The 19322-nt window shown below is 41.0% G+C and overlaps 1 protein-coding gene across 1 annotated transcript; it reads left to right on the forward strand.

Annotated features, from left to right (window-relative positions):
* The first annotated feature begins 8456 nt into the window (after positions 1–8456).
* Positions 8457–17332, forward strand: slc40a1 (solute carrier family 40 member 1). The gene is made up of 8 exons (XM_063888256.1): positions 8457–8777; positions 8874–8941; positions 9309–9468; positions 9811–9926; positions 12239–12365; positions 12662–12907; positions 13212–13838; positions 14634–17332. Exons 1-8 carry the CDS (start codon positions 8744–8746, stop codon positions 14948–14950), a joined length of 1695 nt encoding a protein of 564 aa, XP_063744326.1. The 5' UTR covers positions 8457–8743; the 3' UTR covers positions 14951–17332.
* Positions 17333–19322: the final 1990 nt, after the last annotated feature.

Raw genomic sequence — 19322 nt, forward strand, 5'->3', positions numbered from 1 at the left:
TAAATAACTGTAGCATGCACAAGTAGTATGATAGCTGCCAGCTAACAGTAGTGAAAGTAAAAGTATATATTGGAAAGTTATTACATGTTTGTGTTATAGTAGTTGAATTGTCTACTCAGAGATAGCAGTCAGTAATAGCCTAGTAATTATATAGTATATATATATATATATATTGCACAACAGAGGTTTTATATTCAGTGGACATATCAGAACATATCAGATATATCATTCTGAAATGGACCAACCTGCACAATGACTACTTTTACTGTCGCTACTTTAAGTACATTTAGATGAGAGTACTTTCTACTTTCACTGGAGGAACATTTTGAATGCAGGACTTTTACTGTGACAGAGTATTCCTACACTCTGGTACTTCTACTTTACTCAAGTACAAGATCTGAGTACTTCTACTTTTACTCAAGTACAAGATCTGAATACTTCTACTTTTATTCAAATACAAGATCTGAGTACTTCTACTTTTACTCAAGTACAAGATCTGAGTACTTCTACTTTAACTCAAGTACAAGATCTGAGTACTTCTCCCACCTCTGGTTATAGTCCTTGGTGCTATACATGTGGGGGTCACCAGGTGCCATGGTTGACTGCTGGCACATTAATTGGTTATACTCAAATTGCTTAAATTTATTAAAAAATATATAGAGCAAGTTAAAAAGAGTGGGTCGCCTATTTAATTTTTTTCTTTTTTCAATGTGGGGAAATTGAACATGAACATGCAAACTGATGACATGACAACAAATGTAGCTATGTTTAGGGCAATACATCTACATTGAGGGCGATTGGTACTTTTTTATGAAACTGCCCAAGTCTAAGTTAAACGAAGCATTTTTTTTATAAACACAGAATATATAGGCTACTTTGAGTCTAAAGCAGGGTTGTCCAAACTTTTTTCTCCGAGGGCCACATACAGAAAAAACCAACAAAAGGCTGGGCCCTCACTAGAGGTGAGGTATATTGCCTCATAAGTTAAGTTAGAAGTTAGCAAAATCAATCAAATGTAGGTAAATGATCCTTGATACTTGAATATGCTTTAAGAAAGAAATAGCCTACTTCACAGCTCTCCATAAAGTTTTCATTTATTTTGCTGCTCCTTCCTTTAAACAGGAGCCTCATATTGCTTATCATAAGAGGAAATAAGGAGGGTATATTGCAAGCTTTTTATGTTAATAAGTTATTTGGCTTTTTTCTTATCAACTTAGATTTGTTAGAAAATGTTTTCAACTTTAATTGACTGAATATATTTGAAAAGTGGGCTAGTTAAAACATGAATACTACTGTGTGATATATTTTTACATTTGTATTAAAGAAGTACAATACTTCAAATATATATACTTGGCGGGTGCCGGTCAGATCCAGTCATACGAATATTGTTCCCTTGTTGTTTCCATCAAGGAGGAAAATGATATCAGATGATGAGAGAAATAAGGAAATCCAAACAATCAGTGATGTAACAGAGTCAAAGTCACAGAGGGTAACAAAAGTAAAACCAAAGCAGCTCTGTGAGGCTGTACTTCAACAATGCAGTACTATAAGCTAAATGCTAATATTAGCATGCTAACGTGTTTGCAAAGACAATAAACACACCTATTTTAGTACCAAAAATATCTATATACAAACCATCTATGTTTACCAAATTTACACCATAGTTAGGGCTGTTAGCAAACTTTTATTTGATAATTAGCGCTAGACACAGAGTTAATCTGTATGCTGATGGCATGTCATTAGTTTTATATGATATAGATATATACATAAACATCAGTGTTTGACCATTTATCATCCTAACCTGTTTGTGCCCTAGTGGGACAGTAGGGTATAATGAGCTCTTTAAGATGGCGCCTACCCATTAAGGGCTTTGTAGGAGAGAAGAAGAATGTAAATTCTATCCTGTGTTCTATAGGGACCCAGTGTAAGCCAGCCAAAACAAGAGCAATGTGGTCTCTTTTCCGTGATCTTGTTAATACACATGCTGCAGCATTTTGAATCAGCTGAAGCGACTTAACTGACTTTTTGGGACATCCTGATAATAAAGAGTTACAATAATCTAGCCTTGAAGTAACAGATGCATTGACTAGTTTCTCTGCATTGCTTTGAGGCAAAATATGCCTGATTTTTGCAATGTTGCGTAGATGAAAGAAGGCGGTCCAGGAGATTTGTTTTATGTGGGCGTTTAAGCACAACTCGTGAAAAAATAGAACTAAAAGATTCCTTATGGTTTCGCTGGAGGCCAAGTTAATGCCATCCAGAGTGAGTAGATATCTAGAATAATTTGTCCCGTAGATTCTTGGGGCATAGTACGATAACTTCAGTTTTGTCCGTGTTTAACATTAAAAAAATGTAATGTAGTCCACGTTTTTAATTCCTTGAGTTAATTTTGAATGTTATTTAGATGATTGGTTTCATCAGGCTTGATAGACAAATATAATTGAGTATCATCAGCATAACAATGAAAATGTACAGAGTGACTCCTTATAATATTGCCTAACGGAAGCATGTATAATGTGAACAAGATAGGTCCAAGCACTGAGCTCTGTGGCACTTCATGGCTAACTTCAGTTTCGACAGAAGATTCATTGTTGACACATAGAAACTGAGACCTTTCAGAGAGATAGACAGCTCCCCTTATGCCAACTAAATGCTCTTGCCTTTGCAATAGGATATCATGGTCGATAGTATCAAATACAGCACTAAGATCAAGCAAGACAAGAATAGAGACAAGTCCTTTTTCTGGAGCTATAAATATGCAAATGAGTCATTATCTAATGCCAAGTTGTGCTGAATTTGGAAATGATCTACAAAAACAATGGCAAAACTCAACACATTTAATTGGACAACCACCAAAAAATGTATTTTGTGTGTTTGCTTTCCATATTCTGAAAGAAGACATGTTTACATCTTAGGGAGGCAAATTAGCCCAAAATCTAAAATAATTGACATGAGCTTCACTGGGCTGCCAGAGGTCAACAACGAACGGGTAGACAAAATGACTCTTTGTGATTAAGATGTTGGTCTTGCTCCAGCAGTGCACGGGTCAAGCACCCTGAACCCTGCAGACAAACACACCTGCCTCACGCTGTGTTGCCCACTGAGTAAATGGACACTGTATTGATTTCAAACAGCTGTCAGCTGTTTACTGTTTCATTCCTGGGAAACCAGGCCTGTCAATTTGTGTAAGGTGTTCAGGTCACCACAGCCAGACAGTGACCGTTGATGTTTATTGTCCTCTGGTGGAGCTCTCAGGCACATATCAAAGTCTTAGGGTCTGCGGTAGATATCCACAGAAACAAAAAGACCATGTTATGCTCCAAAAATGGGTAAACGGTTATAATTATAATCATTCTCATGGTTTTTTCTATGGCTGAGAGGGCGGTAATCTTACTGTGCCCAGTGCCATGAGACCTCAGCAGCCCAGTATTTATTCCATTAAATATCAATGACATTGTTAAACCCAGGGAGTTGAACAGTAATATCTTTACTGTAACAAAGCTCAGCACAGAAGAAGAAAAGCCCTGCATGAAGAAAAGATCAATAATCTAACACACCCACAAGAACACCGTCCTTCAGGAGATTTCACATCTTCCCTTCACCTCTATCCCTTCTTTAGCTGCGGCTTGTGAGTGTCTGACATCTTAAGGCCACAGGAGGCAAGTCATTCTAATATTTTGGTCCTTGAAGTTCAAATATAGCCGACGTAAACACCCGTTGTTGTTCCTCAGCCGTGCTGAAAAAAGATCCCGACATGCCTGCAGGTCACATGGCCACAGAATGACAGGGCAGCAGCCGTCTGACCGCTGATCACAGGTAGGTCACTGAGCCTGGCTGACACACTGACCCACTAATAGTGCATCTGCTAATCTGTTTGTACCTGCTCAATGTGTGCAGGCTTTCAAATGGCCCAGAGCGCTCTGTGAGCCTTGAAAAGATCACAAAAGGAGAGCAGTGCCTATTGTCATCCCTTGGCTCAAAATATGGGCTTATGTTAAGTGTTGATTCTGTTCCTTCATAGGATGAGATGGCGGAGACGAGGTCTACTTGTTGCTCTGGGCCAAAAAGAAACGTATGCTAGTATATTTTTAACATGTCCAAAAATAATAACACATTAAGTAGTGACCCAGCAGACTTTCATATATATTTATAGTACAACAGGATAAAATATTATACAACTTAATGAAGCGGAAATTCTTGAGCATTTTGGCAATTAAGCTTAATTGCTTTCTTACAGAGAGTGAGTAGAGAAGATTAATAGTAATCTCAAGTCTTATTGCTAAATACAAACCGTCCTTAAAAATGCGGATAGATTGTCTTTATTAACGAAGACATAGAATACCACAATTAAACTTATTCATTGAGCCAGCAGTAGACCAGCAATTTCTGTGTGATGCAGGTAAAATTGCTGTTTTTGCCAATGGAATCAGGTGTGCCGGAGAGAGTGAATTAACAAGCATACTTCAGTTTCCTGTCGGAAAGGGCTGCTTGATGGCAAGGTAAAGCAGGACAAATATAAATTAATATAGTAAGTGTACACTGAAAATGGAAATGTATTTTATCAATGTAATGTCAGAACAAACACAATCTTACGGTATACAATACAATTCATAATAATACAGAAATAAATATTAACACAATGTTAGCATTCATATATGAGGAGATAGTTTCAAATGCAATTTATGTGTGGCTATAAGGGACTTTCTGACATCTGTTTTATATGCTTACCTGTTACAGATTTGAAGAATACCAGATGAGTAGAAGTGGAGTCATCCACAGCAGAAGGCTATCACCAACGCAATACTGTCCCACTTGATTATTGATTGCAACCTTCCCCCTGTCTATTGTGGAACACAAGGGTTTTCGGCACTTTCTGACAGTAATTGACAGTAAGTACAGCCCAGTGTGTCGCAGAACGTTGACATCAAAAACAGAGAGCCTCGCTGGGGAGAGACGTTCAAGATTAAAAACTCAACTGAACAACACTGAGCATGTTTCAGTCACTGTGGACATTTGGTCTGACCGAAAGATGAGGGGATTCCTTGGTGTCACTGTCCACTGGATAGAGAAAGAGACAGTTAAAGAGAGGATACAGCTAAATACAAATCTCTTGGCCTGCAATCGCTTCAAAGGCTCACACACAGCTGAACGAATCTGTGACCAATTTGAGTCAATATGCGATGAATACAACATCAAAGATAAATTGGACTACATTATAGTGACAATGCTGCTAACATGCGAAAGGCATTCACTGTGTGCTTCCCCAGTGAACAAAAGGATGATGACGGAGATCATCTTGATGACCCTGATCTCTGGTGTGACTTAACCCTGGAAGAACAGCAAACAGTAGATGCTGCTATGGCAAAGAAACAGCGCCTGCAGTGTGCAGCCTTCAGCTGGTGGTGGGAGACGGTTTGAAAGGAACAAAAGTGGCATGTCCTTCTCTTTCCAACTTATCAAAACTTAGCTCATTGCTGCACACAAGCACAACATTCAAAGATGTGTTTGATAGTGAATTTGGGGAACAGAAAGGCATCCCTGCTGCAGTCAACACAAGATGGAACTCAACACTGAGGCAAGTAAAGGCAGTTCTCCAGTGTGATCATCTAAAGCTCTGTGCCATTCTAGAAAAGGCTGGGCATAAGGAGTTGTCATTCACACCACAAGAGTGGAATCTGTTGAAGGAGTTGGTGGACATCTTGAAGCCATTTGGAGAAGCAACTGATTTGACACAGGGAGAGAAGGTCATCACAATCAGTGCAGTTGTTCCATCCGTCTTGTCTCTCAATCATCACCTTGAGAAGCTGGAGCCTCAAGTTTGTGTCCTGAGCGGCCTGGTCGAAAGTCTTCCAGGCATCCCTGAACAAAAGATTTCTTGGGATGTTCATTAACGTGAAAATGGCCGGGACTCAAGATGGGATCACTGCCCCCTTTTCAGACCCAGTCTACCTCAAAGCAGCCGCCTTGGATCCAGCCTTTTCTCTGCTGTTGGTGGAGCACCATGTACTGGTCAATCGTGACATCAAGGCAGAGGTGGCACAACAAGTTGAAGGTAAATATTATTGACTTCAATGCAACTTTTTTTCTCGTAGTCTGATCTTATTGACCGCATCAATAATTGCATTTTTCAGTCTAACACTGTATCACCAACACCAATGTAATAAGGGCTCTTTTGTTTCTGCTGTTGTTAAATGTTTTTCCAGAATTGATCCTGCAAGATGCTGCAGAGACTGAGCAACCTGTGCCTCTGGTTGATGAAGAAGAGCAAGAGGACCTTGGACAAGGAGAAGGGCTGTTTGCTGCATACCATAAGAGGCAGAAGAAGGATGTTGGGACCACTCCAGCACTACAGCTAAGTCACTACTAGACACAGCCGAAGGACAAAGCGCCCTTTTGTTCTGGGCACTGAACATGAAGTCTCTTCCTTCACTCTTCCGAGTGGCCACCAGAGTCTTGGCAGTGCCTGCCTCTAGTGCTCCAGTGGAGCGAGTTTTCAGCCATGGTGGCATCATACTACGTCCCCATCGTGCACAAATGACTGACAGACTTTTGGCCAATTTGATCTTTTGCAAATGCAATGCAGCATAGGGCCCTGACATAGAAAAGCACAACTCTGTTCATTGTCATGTTCATGACACTTTACATCTAGTCCCCTTCCAGACACACACACACACACACACACACACACACACACACACACACACACACACACACACACACACACACACACACACACACACACACACACACACTTTTTTGGGAGTGAGGATATCTTGTATAAAGTGGTGACATGTTTGAAAAGGTTAAGGTTCCACTAGGTTTTGAAATGAGTTAAAAAGACTGAAAATATTTTGTATAAAGTGGTAACACATTTGGAAAAGTTACATTCAACTGTTTTTGTGATCCTCCAAATACCTGTTTGAGGGTGAAGACATGGTTTTTAGTTCAAGGCTAGATTGAAGTTTTAAGGTGAAGAGTGTTTTGCAAAAATGAGGATCTTTTGAGACCGTTATAGTGCAATAAGCAATGGAAATACAATGTCAGCACTTTCTGTGGAAATTACATTTGCCTTTGTTTATTTCAAATGTGTTTGAACAATGTTGTTGGTTTGATAAATATATACAGATCTTAAAAGCATACATGATTTGTGTAAATATTATTTCTCCGTTGTTAAAAGGACTCGAAAGGACTTGAAACTCAAACAGTAGGACTTGGGACTTGACTTGGGACTTGCTTGTCTTGACTCGGGACTTGAAAGCAAAGACTTGAGACTATCTTGTGACTTGCAAAACAATGACTTGGTCCCACCTCTGCCAAAAACACATTCCTTGAGAACAAACGTGAGTTCATTAGTGATATAAACACTAGGGATCTTACTCAGCCGATACAGTGTGGTAAAGTCCACTGTGCGTTGAGCTGTGTGCTGTTGAGGAAACATATCATGTACCAGTGTTTTTCACCAACAGCACTCATCCATGCAGCCTGTAATTATAGCTGTGATTCTGTTCTGTTGACATAGGTGGACAAATGCAAGTCATCCAAATGTGTGATTTGACACAAATGTTCTTTGTTAACTTTAAGCTTCTATTGCAACAGACTTCGGGTAAACAGCTTCACCAGGTCAAGGCAATGACCACAGTCCCTGTTACCAACCGCTCCACTAGTTTGTGTTGTGTGGCATCAAATGCAAAGGCCGGCTCAGTTAATCTTTAACCATCACAATATATTTACTCCCTTATGTTTGTTTCGTTTTACCACTTTAATATTTCTCAGTTTTATTTTATACATACATCGAAAGTGCAGGATGTATGTGACAATATTGGTTTTGGCAAAAGAGGAGCTGTGAAAAGATTTTAAAAAAACGTTTAAGCTCTGAATGAATCAATTGAATCGTTACTGATAATGGATATAGTCTAATTAGTGACAAAGTCTGCTGTAAATTTGACCTAGAATAACCAGCAACATTTGGTCATAGAAGTATATTATTATAACTGGCAACATCTGTAGTATAGTGTTACAGTCATGGGAAGTCACTGAGTACACTTACCTACACATACGTTTTATACTATTTTTTCTAATACACATTATTGTGTCAGCAATAACACACACACACACACACACACACACACACACACACACACACACACACACACACACACACACACACACACACACACACACACACCAAACTGGTAGCAGGATATATAGGTAGCCTGGACATATTTGTTCTCACAAAGTTCCATGTCATTTGTGTAGTACACACTACACCCCACCCCCCTGTTAAGACCGCTAAGCCATGTTTTTTTTAGGAAATGACCAATGACACCTTCTTCTGTGCAGCTATGATCCAGCTTCTTTTTTGGAGCGCGTGGTGGGAGGAGCACACTTGTTTTTGACACGATGTAAATAATGGCCTGTCACGTGACCGCGTGAGTATATTCGAGGCGGGACGTAAACAGAGAGCAGAACTCAGCTAACCGACAGTGGAGTGGTGCTCTTCAGCTGCTAGCCGTGTGCTCGAGCGATCAACCGGCCTTTTTGCGAATAAAACTATTACTTTCCGACTTCAGCTACAGTGATAGCTAAGTTTGGAAGGAAGGGAGAGGGAGAAACGCCGTGTCTTTTTGTCTCATAGTCTCGTTTAGCTGACCGTGCTGTAGCCGCGGTCCTTAATACATCACAAAGAGGAGACAGCGTAAAGCAAACAGCAATATTCACTCGGTTCTTTCACCATTCAGACAGCATGGATAACTCTGGACCTAAGAAGACCTGCTGTGGTAGGTTATGTTTCATTGCACTCTTTATGACAAAATATTCCCTCCCGGAGCCTTACATGCCTGGAGAGGATGATAACGTCTTTATTCTGTCCTCAGAGTCTGTCCGGGACTTCTTCACTTCAGCTAAATTCCTTATTTACATGGGACATGCCCTGTCAACATGGGTAAGAGAGACACACAATATGACACTTCACATCACATTATTGTCTATTTAAAACACACTCCTTCATATATTTATTCTCATGATGACAGGATATGTGGCGATCCTGTGTCCAACCTAATGTAATCCGACATGAATGTGTTATTGTTGCATTATGTGCCATTACACCTGTCATTACAAAATGACATGTTGTCCCTGAGTCGCTCACCACACTATACAAATAGCTGCACCGGGTAGATTAAGATGAAGAGGCTGTTGAAAACAGAGAGGATAATTATTTACAAATGCAAACCACAGCTCCTATCAGCCCTACTCGCATGTCTTCATAAAGTATCAGCATCGACTTGGAGTAACCGGGATGTCCCTTCCAGGGGGACCGAATGTGGAACTTTGCGGTGGCTGTGTTCCTGGTGGAGCTGTACGGGAACAGCCTGCTGCTCACGGCCGTGTACGGGCTGGTGGTGGCCGGCTCGGTGCTGCTGCTGGGGGCCATCATTGGGGACTGGGTGGACAAAAACCCCAGACTTAAAGGTAAGACAGCCCAGATCAAACGAAAGCTTTAGGGGGTGTTATAACATAAGTGTGTCATGAAAATGCCCCAAAGCTTTTCAGATCTGATCCTGATAAAGCACTTTCAAAGCATTGCAGTGTTGTATACTCTGTGGACATGTGCTATTATCCTCATTTTCACAGTTAAATGCACCTCTTGTGCCATGTTTATTCAGAGGAATTTGGCATTATTAGATTAGATCAGGGCTGGTGGAATGTAGCCAACCGTCTTGCTGAAACGCTCTAATGAACTAGCTATCAGACAGACATCTGTTGTCTTTGATCAGGTTTCTGTCCCTAATTTCCGTCCTGGTGTTTCCACAGTGGCCCAGACTTCGCTGCTCGTCCAGAACAGTTGCGTTATCCTGTGTGGGATCCTCCTCATGGTTGTTTTCCAGTTCAAAGAACAGCTTGTGGAGCTTTACAATGGATGGATTCTGGTAAGATCCCGCCTGTGCTGTCTCTAACACTCACACTGTTACATCTGATTGAGATTTCAACTGAAAGCTTTTTAAACCTTTTTACCTCAAGTACAACACTCTGACTCTGGGATTGAAAGTTGCTTTCTTTTACTGTTATGGCTCCATGTGATTTTATGAGCACCTAAAGACCTTTGACTATTCCCTTCTTGTCGTCCTTTAAATACCTTTTTGATTTGCTGTATGAAAGAACTTCTAGAATTGGAAAGAGTTCATATCCAAGCCAAAAAAACATATTCATCTAAAACACACCGAACACTACCCAAATAACTAATTTAAACTAAATTAAACTAATCCAACCTTAAGTACTTAATGGTCCAAAAACATCCATCTCATCAGTGTAAACAGAGGTTAAATATAATAATGATGATAATAATAATAATAATAATGATAATGATAATGATGAGGATGATGATAATAATAATAATAATAATAATAATAATAATAATGATAATAATGATGAGGATGATGATAATAATAATAATAATAATAATAATAATAATAATGATAATGATGAGGATGATGATAATAATAATAATAATAATAATAATAATAATAATAATAATAATAATGATAATGATGAGGATGATGATAATAATAATAATAATAATAATAATAATGATAATGATAGATAATAATAATAATAATAATAATGATAATGATGAGGATGATGATAATAATAATAATAATAATAATAATGATAATGATGAGGATGATGATAATAATAATAATAATAATAATGATAATGATGAGGATGATGATAATAATAATAATAATGAAGTGCAGTACATTTCTTAACCATAGGGTTAATTTCAGCTGTTATATATTTGCTTAACAATTGTTGTCTCAATAAATTTGAAATAAATGCAACTTAAAATATAAAAAGGCTGAACCATAAACATGTATACAATATAAAATAATTATGTTTGCCAGTATTGCAAATAAAATAAACTGAATGTAAACAGCAATGTAGGAAATAAAAAGATAAAATCATTTAATTCATTCATTGTTAAACCTGAACTTTTTTTAAACCAAAAACAGAGCTTTGTAAACAATCATAAATCATGTTACAGATAACAATGTGATGCATTATCATCATTCCACACGGGTTCCTCTGAAGGGGGGTACTCCTTGTGTCCTTGTTGTGTAAGGGCTTGTTTACACTTGTTGAACTATGTGTCCTGAGATCTCCCTCCACACAAAGAATGGGCCTGACTGCAGAGGGAATTTGTTGGGGTGTCAGGTTGAAACAAACGCCGTTCTGTTGCCCAGAATGTCTTCAGCGTGGCCCTCTGCCTTCGGAGGACTTGTAGGACTTTCCAGAAAGGGGGGAATTCGGCCATTTGAGATTGTTTAGAGGGATGTGTGTGTGGAGGTGGAGGAGTGTGATTCAGGAGATTGAGTGTGTCGGTGAGGGCTGTGTGTAGTCAGCAGGTTCTTCTAGACCCGTCACATGACAGAGGGAAAAATGTGACCCTGCCTGTTGAAACATTTCTGCTGTTTCTGAGCAGAACAGCTGCCTCACAGCGATCTCACACAGCAACAAACCTCTGATGAAATATGAGAGGTGTATGCTTCCTTCCATCAGAGCATCATTCCTGCAGCAGTGCAGGTCACATTAAATGATCTGTTGTGCTCTTTCTTATAAGCAGTTATTGTTCACAGACGGTTATATAGATAGTTATTGAGTTCTCTTTACATTACAGAGGACATGTGATAGTGGTTTGTGGGATTTGCATGCATTATTTTCTTTAATTGATTTAATTTAAATAAAAAGGCTCAATCTTTCAGAACACACCTCCACAATGTAGGTTACTTAAACAGGAGTAACTACCACTTTTTTGGGGGACTATTTTTAGCAGTGGATTAATACACTGTGCAGTGTTTGCACTGTGAGGCGTCCCGAGATCATTTAGTGAATTAATGTTGGATTCTTCTGTTGTTTTTGATATAATATATATTTATTCATGTCAAGTCTTTAACATTGTTAAAAGGGATACTTTAAGGGGTCACAAGTCAAAGCGGTCCAGAACTACAGCATTAATGAGTATAATGAGACAGCAGGAGAGTGTGTGTGGAATTGAGTCAACAGGGAAACTACAGAGTGTGTGTTCATGGTGATGGAAGAATCCAGTGCAGCTTTAATGTGTTTATAATAGTTTTAGGTATTAGCAATACAGAGCATACTGTATATATTAATGATTCTTCTTTTGTTTTATACTGACCAGTCTGGATATTAATCAAATGTAAAAATACCCTCTTTTTGTTTTCAGACCACCTGCTACATTCTGGTGATCACCATCGCCAACATTGCTAACCTAGCCAGCACGGCTACGTCCATCACCATCCAGAGGGACTGGGTCGTGGTGGTGGCGGGGCAGGACAGCAGCACGCTGGCAGGTCAGTGTTTGTGCCAGCTTATCACCCAACCTGGTGTGACCTGTTATCCGATGACTTTAGCGAGCGGACTCTGAACCCCGGATATTGACTCACTCTCTCTTCTACCCTTTATGTCCCTGCAGTTTCCCCTGATTGTGTTAAACTATATAAAAGATTTGCTCACATGGTGCACAACCTCCACGAACCTGATGACCTTTACCCCCTTGCTGGGCTATGACCATCATTCAAACCTGCATGTCAAACTAAATTTGTGTTTAATCAGCTGCATAGAAACTCTCTTCCACTCTTGTAAACAGATATGAATGCCACCGTACGGATTATCGACCAGCTGACCAACATCCTGGCCCCCATGCTGGTGGGTCAGATTATGGCCTTCGGCTCTCATTTCATTGGCTGCGGCTTCATCTCCGGCTGGAACCTGTGCTCCATGTGTGTGGAGTACGCGCTGCTGTGGACGGTCTACCAGAAGACGCCGGCGTTGTCCATGAAGGGTGGGCAGAAGGAGCAGCAACAGGAGCTCAAACAGCTCAGCACCCCCAAAGGTAGCTACAGGAACCTTGTGTTGGATTTGATCCACTGTAAAACCGCTTAGGCTAAGACAGCCCTTTAATTTAATTTAAGGATTCCTTAGAAACAAAATGAAAACAACCATGGTCCTTTGATTTCCCAGTGTTTGCCCTTAAGTAAGCTACTTAAGTATTCCCTTATGTGTAGCTGGAAGATCTTAACCCCTTGGGTAGTTTGTGCTGCCTGGTATTTATTTGTGTACCAATCTCCTGAGGGTTTTGTCCTGTGTGGGGATTCAGACTGAACATAACTGCAGCTGTGCATGTGTCCTCTCCTCAGACCTGGAGAACAGCCAGAGTCCAGAGGAGTCGTCCCAGCCGCTGATGATTGAAGCCATCGTGTCCAAGCCCGATGCTCTGAAGCAGCGCGGCTGCTGCTACCAAGTGAGCGAGCCGCTGCGCACCCTGAAAGCCGGCTGGGTGGCCTACTACAACCAGAACATCTTCTTGGCCGGCATGTCCCTGTCCTTCCTCTACATGACAGTGCTGGGCTTCGACTGCATCACCACTGGCTACGCCTATACGCAGGGCCTCAACGGCTCAGTGCTCAGCCTGCTCATGGGGGCCTCGGCTGTAGCGGGCATCTGCGGCACCGTTGCCTTCACCTGGGTCCGCAAGAAGTGCGGCCTGATCCGCACGGGCTTCATATCCGGCACGGCCCAGCTGTCCTGCCTCATGCTGTGTGTGGTCTCCGTCTTCGCTCCCGGGAGCCCCCTGGACCTCAGCGTCTCCCCTTTCCAGGACCTTTACTCCCACCTGATGGGGGAGAAGGCTCTGCCCGAGGCCGAGCACTCTCTCTCCAGCATCCTAAACGCCACCACTGCTTCCCCCGCTGAAGAGCTGCCCCCCCTGCAGTCCTACATGTCGGTCAGCCTGCTGTTTGCTGGAGTCATTGCTGCTAGAATTGGTGAGGACAACCCCCCCCCCCCCTTCATTTCTCATTGTGATTCAATTCTTTATTTTCAAGTTGAAACATAATGAGAAATATACAAATAAAGCACATTACACACAAACAATACAAGAAGGATGGGGGCGGGATTACAGTGCTCATTTATTAAGAAGCACATCATGGTCTTGCGTCGGTAAATGAGCTACTCTAATCCATATAAACTTTAATTATAATGGACTTTATTTTATTAGTGTCCTTGCTCCTGAAGGACTCTCCATATCAGACGTATATTACTCACAGTGAACATAACGGGTCCAACTGTGTTTTTTATTACAGAAGAAATTGATGATTTGATCTCAGGAGAGACCTCGTTGTTTCTCCTGAACTCTGATCTCTCATATCCAGATTTGACAGGAAGGAGGCAGCTAAATGATGATGATGCAAAATGATTATTGATCAGCAGTGTAATAAATGGTGCTTATTATTGGTTTTATTGTTTTATTTGAAAGGAAATTAGCGTGTGTAGGTATGTAGGTGTCCATGATACTTTGTAGTCTTCACTTCCTTCTAAAAGATAATACAAGGCTGTTTCCTAGTTTACAACTTCCTATTGCTGAGTCATGCAGGTCCACAGGTTGAACATCTTCATAAGTAACTGGAATTTTACACAAACCTACAGATCTGTCAGAGCAATATTTGCAACCTTTGATTCCAATCACAGTGTCCGATAGCTGCTGCTACCGTGGTGTGTGAAAGTGCTGACAGTGAGGCCATAAAGAGGCATTTGCACTGACTGTTGCTCTGTTCTCGCAGGTCTGTGGTCGTTTGACCTGACAGTGACCCAGCTCATCCAGGAGAATGTGATGGAGTCGGAGCGCGGCGTCATCAATGGCGTCCAAAACTCCATGAATTACCTCTTAGACCTGCTGCACTTCATCATGGTGATTCTGGCTCCCAACCCCGAGGCTTTTGGCCTGCTCGTCATCATCTCCGTGTCCTTCGTCGCCATGGGTCACGTCATGTACTTTGGATTTGCCTTCAAGAGCCTGGGCAGCCGCCTCTTCCTCTGCTGCTCCCCGGAACAGAAGGTGGAGGAGGTGGAGAGCCCCTCACTTCCTACCACCGTTTAACCCCACTGAAGACACTCTGTCCTGGGTACATATCTCTCAAACCTTACCCTACCCCTGCTGCATCTTACCAAACTAACATCTTAGCTTGGAGCTAGAACAACGCTTACCAGAGAAAGGTAACTTAACATATTATGCTGCTGTATCCATTAATCATTAGAAGGAAGTGAGTAGGAAGCTAACAGTCGTAGAAACGTTCCCTGCTCTTGGATACAAACATGTACTGTCAAACAGGGATCCATCACTAGGGTCGCGCCCCAAATGTGGGGGCTGTCAAATAAATCAGGGGACTGTGAAACTCTCTCCTCCTGACAGCCTGGATCTACCTGTACAGGTGCTTCAGCCAACTGCTGGGCAGAATGGATTAGCTTTCACTAATGCTATCATACACTTTGCCTCTCAGATTAAAGGGGGGCCATGTCTTCATGAGAACGCCACCCCCCCCCCATTGTCTGATACTTTGCCTCTCAGTGACTTCCTTGGTGCTGTAGCTGTGTCTGCGATAGCCTAGCTTCCATGTTTTTGTATGCTGAGCAGGCTGTGGATGCTCTTTATTAACCAAACGCAGAACTGGGATCTTGTCTCTTTAATACTTTGGTAAAGGGTTATCGATTAAATGTATGAATTCAGGACATGCAGATGGTGTGTTTTATAGCTATCGTATCATCAGTATTGTGTTGTGCCATAAGCAATAATAATAACTATCCTATGCATCCTTGTCAACAGCTCTCTCAGTTACCAAAGTCCATATGTGGCATAAAAGGAAGTGAGGGAAACCAGATATCTGTCTGCAGCGTTCCAAAAACATTTTACTTCAGGTGACAGTAGAGGTGTAGCTTCACTAATGCTTCGTACACCCTGGATATGTCTAACCCGCTCTGAGATTTTACTTGTCTGATAGTTTACATTAATAGTGTCACCTTTTAATTTGTATGTTCTCTTGATTAATGTTTCAATCGTGATTGTTGTTACACAGGCACTTTAAGTGATTGACATCTGTCATTACAGCGCGTGATCAGGCATTTGATCAATATTTTTGCACAAGGCTGAAGTTCTGACCCCATTAACCCCCGCACAATGTATTTTCAATCACTTTTGTCTCTCTGTCAGTTTGCTCAGGCGCTGTGCAGGGACTGTGGTAAAAATAATGGCACATATTAAAACCCTTTTGAGGAAATAGTGCAGAGTTTACCTTAGACCGGCCTCAGAGCTGAGTCAGCAAACATTCAGACGCTGGACCTGCAGTCAGCGGCAGCTCTTATCGCTGACAGCTTCAACATTTAGGTTCTGACAGTTGACATCTTTGGCCTTACTAGAACATTCCTTTCAATAGTTTCTCATGAAAGTTTGTGACTTTTTTGCTTCTTTTCCTGTGAGGTGATTTTGTAAGAGAAAGAACAAAAGAATGTGGAAAGAAGCTTTAAAGAGAGGCTCCTGTTTTCTCAACAGTTGGCCTCTCGGGAGACAAACACAGGATAATGATAAAACACAGGGTCATATTGACAGCAATATCCAGCTGAGGTTTTCCAACTGTAGCTAACATTAGCCAAGTAAGGCTTTAGCCGCAAACCCCTGAAAGCACTGAACTGCTTTTGAATTTATCAAGTGAACCTGAGCTCACATATAACTAATGTAGCTGAAACTAATTCCTCTCCCGCTCTGATTCCCACTACCTTATTGTAAAAGAGCCTTGACAGCTGTTAAACGCACACGAGTGGCTCTTCCAGACCAGCCGCACCCTACCAGTGAAAAATCTGGCCATGATGTGGAGAAATATTGGTGTTGGAAGCAGAGGCAGCGGAGCAGATGCAGGAGAACAGAAGGACACTTCAGCCACACATGCTGAGTCAGGGTGTCTGCAGGCACACTCACAGGTTTCGTGTGGGGTCCATGTCACCCTAACCCAGCTCTATAAAAACAGCCCTGCTTTGGCTGATTCAGGAATATCTCACATTAGCATTACTCTATATTTTTATGTATGTGGTCAGTCAGTATAAATATACATTAGAAAAAACGATATATATATATATATATATATATATTGTGTATACTGTTGTCTGGAAATGCTGACTTTCTTTTTTTACATGTTTTTATACACCTAGTGTTAACATTTTGTGTCGAATTGATTTTTTTTGAAAGATTTATGAAATGTGTACATAAAGCAATTACTTTCTTTCATTTGAATGCATCTGTAAAATACTGCTTTAATCTGATTATATACGTATATTTCTCTTTTTTATATATATATTTCAGTGTTATTGTAGTTTAATAGAAAAAAAGCATGAAATCAGGAAGAAATCATTTTTATGTAATGATCGCACTCCAAGGACGTTGGTACTGCTTGTAATGCATGAGATTTCCTAAATAAAGAAAACCTTCACAATTGCCGGTGTGTGTGTGTGTGTGCTGCTGTGTGAGGTCACATACCACAGCAGAGTTAGCTTCTAATTTCCTCCCCAGAATGCCTTTCTTTCAGACGGCTCGTGTAGCACTGACTCTAAGCTGAGCTGGATGATCTGGACTTGTGGCCTTCTGAAAGAGAATCCGGGCTATGACAGCATGTCGTGTTCATTTCTGTTTGTATATCTAAACCGTGAGCATATTCAGACGGTCCTATCAGGAGTTTCTACCACTGAAACCAATGCTTTATTCATCAGCTCATGAATATAATAGTCTGTTTGGGTCTTAAGTATCCCAGCATCAGATATCACATACTCAAGCATCTCACCTTTCAACAGCCCACACCTTTAACCGAAAAAAAAAACCAAGAGCACAAAGCCAATGATGAATGAAGTCTGTATGACCTGAAGAAAATACAACTTTGTACTAGCAATCTATATCATGATTCGCCCAACAGAACGTTACTGCTTCACTTGCATAGGCTATCCTGTTTTGTTTCAAATCATTTAGACTCTAAATTTACTTTGACTGTTTAGATTTCAAAGAATAATCTGCATCAGGTATTGCACTCTGTGTGTTGTAGACTAAGCATGATTTGTTTGTTTCAATGACAGCAGGATTAGTACGTTTCAACCTTCAACACTTTACATAAGCAATTTTGCTAAACTGACTGTAGCTAAAGTCCATTGACTCAAACAGGAACTCGACGCAGTGGAAATATCTTCTATGTGCCACATCTCTAGTGAACTCTGATTTATGAGCATTCACAGAGCGGAGGGTTCTCTCACAAAATAAATGTGCATATTTGGACTGAACTTTATGTCAAGGCTTCATGTTCACTCGTTTCTTTGAAGCCGGAGCTTCTATGAAAAGCGTTTAGCTGTAATTTCAAAGGTGATATCAGAAATAATGTTTAACTGACACAACTGCTGATAGGGAGTCAGGCGTCAGAAGCTCATGCATTGCTCAACATTACAGGTCAGTCATGTAACGTATACCTTTATCACAGACAAGTTAACCCCATTTAGATTATTAACTCACTTCCAGGAGTCTGGATGCCTGATTACATCACCATGACAAGACGCCTAGAAATCACTACACCCAGTCAAGAAATAGTGCAGTAAATACAGCTTGAAACTGCTGTTCCCGCGTTTACAGTCCTTATGCTATGCTAAGCTAACCTGCAGATATGTCACAGTCTGTTTCCAGGTGTTGGGTAGTACTACATGTACAAAATCATTTTTGTTGCTTCAGAGTGAAGGATGTCACAGTGTCAGGTTCTTTGGGACTGAAAAGTGTGTAGGGGTTTATAGTAATAAAAAAAAAAGTCAGCCTGTTACGCTCCTCATCTGTGCTAGCAACTTCAGGCTACATTCGCTGATACTAGTACAGGAATAAGGTAGATTTCCACTTTAGGCCAAAAAGAAATGTCACATGTCTGCCACAGACATTCTAGCTTTAATCCCAGCCCTCCCTACACACTCAGAGTCAGAACCTGTTCTGTGAGCTGAGTCTTTTTCGCACTAGGTTGGTTTAAAAAGAGATTGAAGAAGAATCAGAGAAGGAAACCCTCTTTATTAGTCACACACATGCACACAGCAGAGCAGCACAGTGAAATGTGTCCTCTGCATTTAACCCATCCTAGTTCTAGGAGCAGTGGGCAGCCAGCTATTGTACAGGGCCCGGGAATCAATGGTGGGGGTTTGGGGAGTCTGGTGCCTTGCTCAAGGGCACCACAGCAGGGCAATAATCAAGCACAATAATTTGTGTTTTATTCATATTTCACGCTCTAATAAGGACAATCTGTTTCTCAGTGTGGTGCCTTGCTCAGTGGCAAATGTAAGTACGGAGTGGACAAAGAAGTTGAAGGGTTTGGTAAGTAGGTTTCTCTTTTTCACCCCAAGGCACATTTCAGGAGAAGTCAAGTTTACCATGATAAATCAGATAGGGCGCTTTTTATGTTTACCGGATCTGC

This window comes from Eleginops maclovinus, chromosome 7 (genome assembly GCF_036324505.1).
Source record: "Eleginops maclovinus isolate JMC-PN-2008 ecotype Puerto Natales chromosome 7, JC_Emac_rtc_rv5, whole genome shotgun sequence".
Taxonomy (NCBI): Eukaryota; Metazoa; Chordata; class Actinopteri; order Perciformes; family Eleginopidae; genus Eleginops; species Eleginops maclovinus.